The 12,644-nt window shown below is 35.3% G+C and overlaps 1 protein-coding gene across 1 annotated transcript in view; it reads left to right on the top strand.

The window, feature by feature from the left end:
- The window catches only part of TRAPPC9 (trafficking protein particle complex subunit 9), a 1,005,189-nt gene that overhangs the window by 83,894 nt on the left and 908,651 nt on the right, over positions 1-12,644 (top strand). The window contains exon 9 of the mRNA XM_044684475.1: positions 8,382-8,525. Within this exon, the coding sequence (XP_044540410.1) occupies positions 8,382-8,525 (144 nt within the window). The remainder of the gene's footprint in view (positions 1-8,381; positions 8,526-12,644) is intronic.

Genomic DNA, 12,644 nt, shown 5'->3' with positions numbered 1-12,644 from the left:
GGAAGTCAACCTTCTTGTACTCCTCAGGTGAGATCTTGGCATCATGTATTAATCTTCTTTGTTCATAGTGGAGGGAGATATACTCTGTAGTTGTGTGCTTGCAGGTGTTTTTGCCCATTTTCTTCTGGGAACTTCAGCAGGCTGAGCTCCTTAGGACTCAGGTCAGCCACTTCTGTCCTGTGCCTTAAGATGTTACTCCTGGGCTAGCTCAGCAAGTAGACACTTCAGTCAGGATTTTCTGGCATAGGGATAAGAAGGTTTTCAAAGTATCAGGGCAGTTAGACACTGATCTTTGTTGTACCCAAAATCTGGCATATTCTTTAATCTCCCCATTGCCTCCAAAGTGCCTGATAATCAACTGACTTTCTAGCTTCTTCAGATTTTCTGGTCCACTGTATCATATAACTCAAGATTAGGCATTTGGACTGATGAACTAGTTTTCCATTCTGAATCTCCTGCTCCTGGTTGAAAATTTCCCAGTAGTTGATCACAATGAAAGCTGGATTGACTTCTTCCATGCCTGGCTCCAGGCTCTTCTCATCCTTCTTTTTCTGCCCCTTGATGTTCAGGTTTTTTTTTCTACTTTCTTCTGAGGTTTTTGAGTCACCATACAAACCCTGAATATCTCATTTTCAGGAGGGTCTTGACAACTGGAAACCCTGAGCACCTGTTCTTCCAAAAGTCACTAACAATTTCTTGTCAACTATGAAAGGTCACAGAGTAGGAGCAGGAACTCAGGTTAGAAAGGTCTCTTCTTCCAGGGTCCTTATGAAAAGGGACCTACCCTTGCTAGTCTTCCTTTCCAGATTTGTTGAATGTTACAGTCTTTCAAATACTATACTCTAGAGCTATTATAGCTTGTGTGTGTATAGAATAAGGGAGAATGAGGTTATAGGGGAATGGAAGGACAAAAGGAAAAAAGTATTTATTGAGCTTTTACTATGTGCCAAGCACTATGCAAAATGCTTTATAATTATTATTTCACTTCATCCTCACAACCACTCTATGAAGTAGGTGCTGTCATTCTCATTTTTTCTCAAGAGGAAATTGAGGCCTAGAAAGAAGTAATTTGACTAGATAATAAGTGACAGCTGGGATTTGACCCCAGATCTTCTGATTTTGATCCCAGTGCTTTCCTGATTTTGCCATGCTGTCTTCCATATTTTCTTCTTATTGGATTTTGTTTCTATTTGTTTTAAGAATTTAGTTTCTGATAGTTCCTTATCCCTCTGGGTTTGACTTCTGTGGAATTTTAGGTCATAGGAACTCTTATTTATTTTTCTTTGTTATCTTTTCTCTCTCAATATTTTATTTTTCCCGAATTACATGTAAAGACAGTTTTAAACATTAATTTTTTCATATTTTGAGTTCCAGATTTTCTACTCTACATTAAGGTATGTTCATAGATTGTGTGTGTTTACACATGCATACATGCATGCCATTATGGACAATATATACTCTAGGGCTTGATTCAACTAAAGCAATGCCATCCGAATACAAACATCTGAGAGACCTTGAACTTTCTGGGATTCTAAAATCCTTCAATTTTAACAGCATTATGATCCCCTTCCATAACAGTGGCAAGTATCTTGGGCAATTACAGGTTTCCCTGCTTTTTAGCTTTGCTATATTATCAGAGTCTTTGAACAAAGCTGTCTGTTAAATTTTTCAAGGAAATTGCATGATTTTTGAAATATACTTGAAAAAAACATTGCTAAAAAGCTGCCTTAGTTGTTTCTGCTTGCCTCCCCCTTTACTTTGTATTTATTTTGTATATATTTTTATTTACTTTTATGTATGCATCTCATTGTTTTCCCCAGTAGATAATAGGTGTTTGAGGGCAGTTACTACCCAACTAACTTAGTACGTGTCTCTTAAGTGCTTAATAAATATGCATGTTGATTGAAATCTTCTTGTGACAAAACAAAACATTTAAACAAAACTGACTAACCTCTTATGTGATATGTGATATTTCACACTTTGGTAATTTAAACTTGAACTTTCTATTGATGGTCTGTAGATTCTGTTGGTCATACTTTGTTCCCTCTTTTCAGTACTTCTAGATATTTTTTAGTATGTTTTCCTGCATATGGTATTCAGGCTTTTAAAGACATGTTTTTATGGGAGACCTATAATTCTTAGATTATCCCTGTGCATCATATCTTTTAGTTACTCTGGTTTGTATAGTGCTTTTATGTATTTATAGTGTTGTTGTAGTTTGATTTTATCAGTCAAATTTTCTTCTATTGTAGTTAAAATCTGTCATTTTTTAAAGTGTTGATTTGGTAGTGGCACTATATCATGTTTGCAATTATTTGTTTTATTGATTTCTTTATCAATAACTGATTTCTGCACTAATTCTATTCTATTTTCTTTTTAAAATTCTCTTTTTAACCATCCCAGAGTTTCTTGTTGTTATTCTACTTTTTCTTGGGGTCTCACAGAATTAGTTAATTTATTTGGAGGAAATGCATTCTATTAGGTCATATTGATTCACATGGCAGCAAGGAGTTCAAGGTTGAGGAGCTTCACTTACTAGGGTTTTTATGCTTTTCCAATTAAGAACGTATCATTTGAGCCTTAGACCTCTGGATCAGTTAAGTTTCAAAGATAGTTTCATTACCATTTTAGGGAATGCTAGCTTATCCTGTGGGTTAAGGACCTTAGTGGTTATTGCTTTAAGTAGGCTTATTAGAGTTGGCCATGATGAGTGTGGGTGATGTTTGGGGGCAATTAAGGTGAATTGTCTCTTCTCAGAGTCCTTAATTTTTTTCAGAAGATATTTTGTTATTTAGAGGTATTTTTTAGCTTTTCTTATTTTTGCTCCAATTTTAATTATTATATATAGTATACATTTCATTTTTGAGATTGTGAAATTGTGAGTTATGCTAAGAAGTACTCACAATTTCCATTTTGTCAGAAGTTCTAGCTTTTTTTTTTTTTTTTTTTTTTTTGCAGAAAGAGAACTTTAGGAAATACTTGAGTAATTGAACTCATATTGAATTGAATTGTTTGAGTAATTGAACTTATATTTTGTGTTTTTGGTTGCGATCTCAGTATACATGGGTTTTATTGCTTGGTCCTTCTTTGGAGTTTGCCTCCTATGAATTTTTGGTCATTTCTATTGCTTTTCTGCTTTCCACAATGTGACTAAGTCCTATATAAAAATGTAGGCAGTTTCCCCCCACCTTTTTTCTTTTCATCTTAAAGTCTTTTGTAAAAAAAAAAAATTAGATTTTTTGCTTAAAGAGCAGATATGTTTTATTCCCGACCCTTGCTTAGCTGTATTTTGTCCCTGAATAGGAGCCAGTTATTCCTATATGGTTAAGCTGTGCTAGAGGCTTAATAAATATTTGTTGAATTCTTGGTGAATTACTTTGAGAAAGAGGACAAAAGAAAAAGAGTGGTTCTATATTTCCAAAGCTTCAGTCTTAGGAAGGTTCTCCAAGGACTCATATGGTGGCAGTAAAAGAAGGAAGCTATGTAGAGACACTTCTGAATTTCTAAAATGCCTTTATACAAATATTCTCCTTTCATCCTTATGATATAGTCTGGTGAAGCAGGTAATGTGGATGGTATTGGCAAAGTTTCATAGATGAGAAAATTGAGGTTTAATTTAATTGACTTACAAAAGGTCATAACAGTTAGGAAATTGTTGATGAGGGACTTGAGCTCTATATCTTGTGCACTTTATTTTGCTTTAAAAAAAACCAACCAAATGTTATAGCTTATATCTTATGCCATATTCTATTTTTATTCTGGATATCCTTCTATCCATGAAATTTTTCTTGTAACAGAAGGAAAATTCTTAAGATAAAGCAGAGTGACCAAGTCTGATAGTGTATACCAAAATTTCCCTACTTTTTTACAGAAAGGAAGAAAGGGTTTGGTTTCATAGTTCTTCAGATTTCATCTTAATTTCGGTGTTCTTTTTGCTTATCTTGTTATATATATTGTTCAGGATTCTGCATATAGCCTTTCTTACAAATCTCTTGGTGTTTCTTAGAATTCTTCCTATTCACTTTGTTTTATGGCAGAAATGAGCCTTTACATTCATATACAAGGGGGCATTTACTTGGTTTCCAGTTTTTGCTACCAGCCAAAGTGAATATTTTGAATACATATGGGGTTTTTACATCACATTTTCTGCAATAACAGACTTCTTTCCTAAAAGAAAAAAATCCTGACGACTCTACTATTTTCATTGTGCCTTTCATTTCTTCATCTTTTTTTCTCAAAAGAACTAAATCATGTTATTTTGGAAAGCTCAATTGTCCTTTGTTTATAGATATAGAATTATTTGCCAGAGTGACATGGTTTCCAAAGCTCTCAACTTCATAGGTGTTTTTTAACACAATGTGGCTCCAAACACCCTCCTCAATGTATTTGTAGTTCTACATTCTGGGAGAGAGAAATGATCAAACTAGAACAAAACCTGTAAACTGTACAGACCTACTCATAAATGTGTCAGTGCTGCAGCATTTTATTCTAGCAATTGAGGTGTGACAGAAATAATGGCCAAGAAAGATTTATGTGGCCCTGTCCTGATAAGCTTCTCTGGTATCAGCAAATACTCTTTTTGCTTTGGATTTACTCAATACATTAATAAGCTGAAGATGGTAAGACATGAAGTCCTCTTGTTGTCCGTTGTCAAGAGCATTTACTGCTGACCCATTGGTGTATCTAGTTAGAGAAAAACTCTTTGTCTGCAGGATTTTGTAACACAATATAACATTTCCAGGTGGGAGAAAAGCTGTTTGTTTATTGACTGGAATTATAGAGTAGCCTAGAAGGAATTCTTTCTGGAACTTTTGATTTTGCTACCAGCTTGTTAAGGGAGTTTTGGATAGGGGGTGGGGACTGGATGGTCAGTGTTCCAGCAGGTAAATGGAAACCTGAATTGGAAATGCCTTTAAACATAGGTACATGAATTTCTTTTGGCCAGAACAGTCACTGCATTCTAGTGGAGATCTGGTACTTCCACCTGAGGTGGAAGGGAGATACTGCCCCTCCATACTTCCAGTCTATCACTTTTTTTTTTGGTCTATTTCCCCCCTGCCTTGACAGTTACCCATCATACAAACATGTGTCACTCATTTCTGAGTTATGTGACACAGGTGGGGAGAAAACGAGAAGGGTACCCTGTAACATTATAAATGACAATGTTAATCATTCATTCAAGGTTTTATTTCCCAAAATTATTTTGTGCCAAATCCACTAGTACTTTACAATGTAGTATAGTGGAAAGAGCCTGAATTTGGAGTTAAAAGCCTCAAGTTCTCATCCTGGCTCTGTCATTTGTTAGTTAGATATGTTTTGAAAAGTCAGTCAATTCTCTATGCCTCATTCTATTAGTGGAAATAATAATTTTTGCCCTACTCAACTTAACTCACTATGTTGTTGTTGGATCAAATAGAATAATATTTGTGAAAATGTTTGTAGCAATAAATAATTAAAAATATTTTATTACATAAAAATGAAGAGTAACTGAAATCCAGTTGACTTGTACATGGGGAGTTAATTCTCAAGAATTGGAAGATAATTTTAAAGGTTAAAAAAATCATACCTGTGCTTTAATCACAGTAGGGAGGTCCTAGTGTAGAGCTTCTTCTACTAAGGCAGTCTATTTCCTATATAATTTCCCTGTAATTTATAGTTTAAAAGTAGCCTGGGCTACTGAGTGATTAAGTGACATGCCCAGGGCCACACAGTCAGGATGTATACATTTTGGACTTTATCCAGGTGCTCCTCCCTCTGAGGCCAGCTCCTGTCCATTATGGGTTGGTTCCTCTCAATTTTCATATCAATCTTTTTAAGATTAAGCTACATAGTTGTTTAAAATGGACCTTTTTACTGACAACAGGTTCCATTATAGAAAGGAACAATCATGTACCCTCCTCAGAATCCAGTGTAATCTCCATCTTAAGGGAAAATTTGCTCTCATCTTTTCTAAACCTTACTTTCTGTTTTCGTAATAATTCTAAAAAGGACAAGGGCTAGACAAATGAGGGTAAGTGACTTGCCTAGGGTCACATAGCTAGGAAGTGTTTGAGGCCAGATTTGAACCCAGGCCTGGCACTCTATCTACTGTGCCACCTTCCTACCCCTATTATCATCTTTTTTTTTTTTAATGAGGTAGCTGGGTGGTGTAGAGGATAGAACCTGGGCCTGGCATCAGAAAGACCTGAGCTCAAATCCAGCCTTGAATACCTCCTAGCTACATGACTCTAGCCAAGTCATTTAACTTCTCTTTGCCTTAGTTTCCTTATTTGTAAAATGAGATTAATAAAAGTACCTTCTTCTTAGGGTTGTCAAAAGGATCAAATGAGATAACAATTGTCTGTAATTTAACACAGTGCCTACTACCTAGGAAGCGCTATGCAAATGTTAGTTATTACTTTATTCATGTTGCGGTTGCATGGATTTTTGGTCATTCTTTCTGTTTTGCCTTTTTCATTCAAGAGAGATTATATCTTTACTATGAACCTTAAGAAGGGGAGCCTTTCAAAGCAAATAGATTTGCTAATGGCCAAGATAGTGGCTGCAATAAGCTCTAAAACTGGGAAACTTACTTTTAAGCATTAAAAATATTGTGCTTGAAAAATTTATGACTTTGGCAGCTTTGGACATACACTTTTCTAGTTATAGTTGCAGATTTGTCTTAACAAAAAAGTCTTTTTATTTTACAAGAAGGGTAGTTTGAATTACACAAGTTATGGCTTAGCCAATATTAATGTTCAGCAGTGCCATAAAACTCAGGCTTACTTGTTGTTAATCCTCTCCCATGTTAGCTAGATCATCATGTATCTTTTTTTTAATTCAGTAATGCTATATTTGGTCCAATTTGAAAATTAGAAAATAGACTTTAATAGGATAGTATTGAAGTTAGTTTAATTGGGTCTTCTTGAATTCATGACTAAATTAGATACAACATTTATTAAGTCTAAAGAAAATTCATTGCTTTGCTTCTTGGTGCCTCTGCTTCCACTAACAATTTTAGAGGACTTGAGGATTTTCTTTTTCTCTTACCTATAACTGTTATATTTAAAGTACTATATTACTTTTTTTATATTCTAAAGAAATCATGAGAGACCAATAGGCATTGTGGCTTAGTGGAAAGGGTATTTATAGGCATACAAGTCCTGAACTGATGAAGAATAACACAGTTCCTGCCTGCAGGGATCTCAGAATCTGATTGGGAGGAAAGGAGGAGGAAATACAACTTATAACTAAATAAGTATGATACAGATAGAGTATGATTGGGTCAGAGGGATTATGAATTTTTATATTGACAAATTAGACATTTAAAGTATTAAAGCCTTTGTTGGGTTAATGATGATGATGAAGACCTGTAAGATAAATAATTTTGGGGGCAGCTGGGTAGCTCAGTGGATTGAGAGCCAGGCCTAGAGACAAGAGGTCCTAGGTTCAAATCCGGCCTCAGACACTTCCCAGCTGTGTGACCCTGGGCAAGTCACTTGACCCCCATTGCCTGCCCTTACCACTCTTCCACCTATAAGTCAATACACAGAAGTTAAGGATTTAAAATAAAAAAAATAAAAAAAAAAGATAAATAATTTTGTTTTTACAATATTGATGTTTATACCTCTAATGGTGAAAAATTTGATTTCTCTTGCACTAAATTTATCCTAATAATTCAGTTGCAAAATGGCTTTTCTTAAATTGTATTTAGTTATAGTTTACATTTATGTAGCTGTCATGGAGGTTTCAACTTTGTTTTATAGATAGTGGAAATGGAGTCTCCAAAGGGGTCCCAGGTCTTGACTCAGCTCTTCTGAGTTGAAATTAAGTGTTCTTCTACCAAATAATGTTGGACATATAGCCAAAAACTTTTATAAAATGCCAGATCTTAGTATTTTTTCCCACCTGGCATGTATGTCCTGAATCCATGATTTTTCTTTTCTTTTGGTTGAAGGGAATAATAGAGTTCAATGGGAAATATGCTAGATTTGGAGTTGTAGAGATAGGAAGGACAAGGTGTGATAACCAACTGGGTGGCTGAGGTGAAGAAGTTGAGGAGTTGAGAATGATGCTAAGATTGTAAACCTGGGAATGATGTGGTTCCTTTAGGCAGGAAAAAGACCATCGAAATTCAGAGAAGTATAGGTTTGGGAGAAAGATAATTAGATCTGTCTGGAACATTGGTTTTGAATCCAGACTATTGCTCATGTGCTGTCCATCTATATAATGAAGGACTGGGATAATTAGTTGTTTCAACACTTCTAGTTGTAAATATTGACATGCTATGATATGTGAAGCTTCCCCTTCCTTAAATTTCTACATAGTTCATTATTGTGCATTTCTAAAAAGGCTAATTGTCATTTTTTAAGATTTAAATGATTCTTGTCCTTCCCTTACAGGAACTCACAGAGGATGGGCAGCAGTGCAGATGCGCTTGCTTCATGAATTAGTGTATGCCTCCAGAAGAATGGGGAATCCTGCACTCTCAGTCAGACACTTGTCCTTCCTTTTACAGACCATGCTGGATTTTTTGTCTGATCAGGGTGAGTAAATTTTATGAAAAGTTCTGTTTTCTTTTAGAAACTTACCAACACTTGGGCAATTGGAATAGTTTTTGAGAACCCAGGTAAATAGGCTGGGCTGGTCATTTCTCTGCCTCAGTTCAGGAGTTGGTCTAGGAAGTAAATAAATGCTGTCCAGTGGGATAGAGTCAGCTGCCTGCATTTGTGGCTTAGGGTAGTCATTTTAAGTAAACACATAAAACACATTTATAGCCTTTTTTTGAGTAAGCAGTGGGGAACAACTTCCATTTTTTTTTTAAGTGGAGAAGGGAAGAGAATAAAGATTTATATAATGCCCACTATGTGCCAGGCACCGATGTCACTTGAATGATGCCTTAAGAAAATTATATAGGCAACTATATTAAAAGATTGATTGAAAAGAGGATAGATTAGAGGTAGGTGACAATTAGACTTAAAATATTCCAAATGAGAGGTGAAGAAGGCTTGTGTTGGCAATGGAAAAGTGAATACAATTCTGATACATATCTGAAGCCAAATAAAATGGGACGAAATGATGAATTAAATAATAAGAGAAGAGGAAGAGGGAAGAGTCTAAGATAGTTTTGACTTATGTGACTGGAAGGATAGTTATGTCATTAGTAGGAATAGAGAACTTGGGAGAAGTGGCAAATATTGGGGGAAAGGAGGTGAATTTGTTTTGGGAAAGGTCTGATTTGAGGTGTTCTTGGGATAGTTAGGTGAATATACACAGCAGAGAGTCAGAAATGTATGTTTGGAGTTTAGTAGAGATGTGGGGAGGGGTTGAGGTGTGAGGTCTAGATTTGGGGACACCTGTCTCAGAGCCATTTTTAGTAGTCCTTCTGTCTTTGACTTTCATAACTATAAAGCTATGGTACATACTTGTGGATTTTTAACTTCTTTTATTTGTAGCTTCCACATAGAAAATCTGGGAACTACCTGACACCATTCAGTATTCTGACACAACTGCTCTCCATTTTCTTTCATGGATATTGTTTACAAAGTTAAATAAGAAAAGTTCTTACTGAATGACTGGGGAAAACAAGATAAATGGAACCCCTCCCCAAATTGTTTAATAATACTAGGCAGTGAGGTAACACAATGGATAAGAGTGCTGGGTCTAGAATCAGGAAGGTCTGAGTTCAAAGCCAGCCTCAGATACTTAGCTGTGTGACCCCAAACAAGTCTCTTAACTTCCATTTTCCTATTTCCTTATCTGTAAAATAAGGATTAAAAAAAAAGCACCTACCTCTCAGAATTGTTATGAGGATCAAATGAGATAGTAATTGTAAAGTGCTTAGCACAGTGCCTGGCACATAGTAAACATAGCAAGTGCTCTGTAAATGCTAGCTATTGTTGTTGTTGTTGTTGTTATTTACCAACCCATAATCTATTTAAATTTGTAGTTACTTATAATCTCTAGAAAAATTCTGAACCACCCACAATCTTGAATATTTGGGGTCTTTTTTCTCTAGAGAATATTATTGGGTATCTCTCCTGAATTTGTTATGGCTTCTCCCACAGTTTGTTATTGCCGTCTATTGCTTACCCCTTCTTTGTTTCCTCCAGGTAGGAGGTCCTTGTAGCTTTTACCATTTTAATTTACTCATGAACAGTAATTGGTTAATGCCAGAAGAAAAATTCTAATTATTGATCTAAATCAGCATGGTGACATACAGTGATCTGTAGTATCTTTTCATGATTATTTAATATTATAGGTAAAATATTAGTTAATTTTATAGATACTTTGTCCACAGTTGGCATATAGTTTTAACTGGAAACTTTGTAATAAGGTAGGTACCTAATCCAGTGTTTAAAGGCTCATGTCTTACCCCAGACACTTACTGGCTATGTGACCTTAGGCAAGTCACTTGCCTTCTTTCAATCTCAGTTCCTTCATCTGTAAAACACTGCGATGTTGTGACCTCTGCGGTCTCTTTTAGTTGTTAATCTGTGATTTTAGTGTCTGCTTTAGTGAATGCTAAAAGAAAAAAAAATTATTTAGCTGTGGCCATCTGTGGATCCTTCTCAATTTTCCAAATCACTTTCTTTCCTTATATGAATTTTTAGGAGTTTGCACTTGGCTCTTTGGTGTTATCTCTCCATAGTGCCTAGTGTGGTGCTCTTTTCACACCTAGATCTTGGAAACATGTTTTTGTGATATCTCCCAGAAGTATTGTGGTGGGGGTGGGAAATAAATGAATTCTAAATCTGAATTTGAATGAACCATCCTAGTAAGATTTCTTTCCATGATATTCACATACTTTTTTTTTAAGTTTGAAGAGCCTCATCATCTCAGTTCTTGTAGCTGTCAAATACTTAGACTTGATTAAATTAGATTTTTTCAATCAAGCAGTTTATGTAAAAAAGACAGACACTTTCATAAAGATAATGATTTTCCCCCTACTTTTCTTTCTTTTTCTCCTTTTACCTTTTCTCTTTTCTGTTCTCCTTTCTCTCTTCTATCTCTATCACTTTTCTTGTCTTTTCCTTTCTTCCCACATTACTTCCTTTTTTATTTTTCATTTGGAGTATTTTATTAAAAGCAGAGAATCCTGTAACTAATAAATACAACTTATATTCAGTAGTCTTTTATGGTTATAGAGTACTTTATGTATATTATTTCATAAGAGCCTCCCAACAACCTTGTATCATATACAGGATAGATATCTATTATCTGTGTTTCATAAAGATAAGGAAACTGAGCATTAGAGAGTTGAGTGACTTCCTGAGAACTCACAAACTAATAAATGCCAAAGTCAGGTATGAATCCAGATTTCTCTCTCTTCTAACACCTCCCCTTCTTTCTTTTCCCTTCTCTCCCCAAGGCCGATGTTTTCCTTATTTCAGTTCTCCCAGTATAACCTTTTTAAAAAAACTTAAGAGTTGGAAAGGATCTTATTGGTTATCAGATATGAGGATTTATCAGCTTTATTTTGAACAGGATCATAGATTTAGAGCTATAAGGGACTTTAGAGATGATCAAGGCCAAGACCTATTTTACAGAATAGGAAATTGAGACTCATGGAAGTTAAATGACTTGTCTAAGGCCATTCAGATAGTGAGGGGCAGTGCTAGATTTTGAAACCAGAGTTTCTTCAACTCTAGTATATTTTTCTTTACATTTTCTTCTTATTATTTAACATAATTTTTCTCTGCCCTCAGAAAGGTGAATTTTCTATGGCATACTAATAAAACCTATCTTTTTCATTCAGCTCTCTGTTGTACCTTTGGGAAGAGAGATTAAGCAAAATGATGATATTGTCTTATGTCTACATTGAAGAGATGTCAGATTTGTTTTCATGTGAAATGTTAAAGCATTATTTTAACTCTGTGAGGTCATATCAATTAATGATTCAAAGGTACTTAGGATGAAAGCAGAAAAACTTAGGCCATTTAATAATGTTGAGCCTATAGGAATGTCCTTAAAGGTCCTCAGGTTAATGGTAGTTGGCTTAATTGGAATCACTTTGGAAAAGGACAGAGGCCATAAGGTCTAGAAGGCTCTCTTCTCACCAGTCTGACAATACCAGCTTGACTTTGGACAAAGTAGTTTAATTTTCATAGGCTTTATAAAGTTTTCTCATTTATAAAATTGGGGTATTGTTATTTTTGTTTTAGTCTTATTATTTATAATGACTTTTATTATATAACAACCTCACATTTCCATAGTGTTTTGGGTTTGCAAAATGCTTTCTACACAACCCTGTGAAGTAGGTAGTACAGTTTTTAATATTTATACATTGTAGATGAGGAAACTGAGGATGATAGGTTGTCTCTTTTGTATTTACCTACGTGCATGTAATTTTGTTGTTGCACAGCTGTTAAGTAACAGAGTTGGATCTTGAACCTGGTTGTCTGAATCTAAGATAAGTATTTTACAGTTCTTGCTCATGGTTTTATACATATAATTTTTTTTACATTTATTAATATTCATTTTTAACATGGTTACATGATTCATGCTCCTCCTTTCCCCTTCAACCCCCCCCCCCGCGCCCCCCCTACCCATGCGCATTTCCACTAGTTTTGTCATGTGTCCTTGATCAAGACCAATTTCCAAATTGTTGGTAGTTGCATTGGTGTGGGAGTTTCGAGTCCACATCCCCAATCATGTCCACCCCA

This window comes from Gracilinanus agilis, chromosome 1, assembly GCF_016433145.1.
Source record: "Gracilinanus agilis isolate LMUSP501 chromosome 1, AgileGrace, whole genome shotgun sequence".
NCBI classification, from domain to species: Eukaryota; Metazoa; Chordata; class Mammalia; order Didelphimorphia; family Didelphidae; genus Gracilinanus; species Gracilinanus agilis.
Note: the sequence above shows the minus strand (reverse complement) of the source record. Positions and strands in the feature narration are given on the sequence as shown.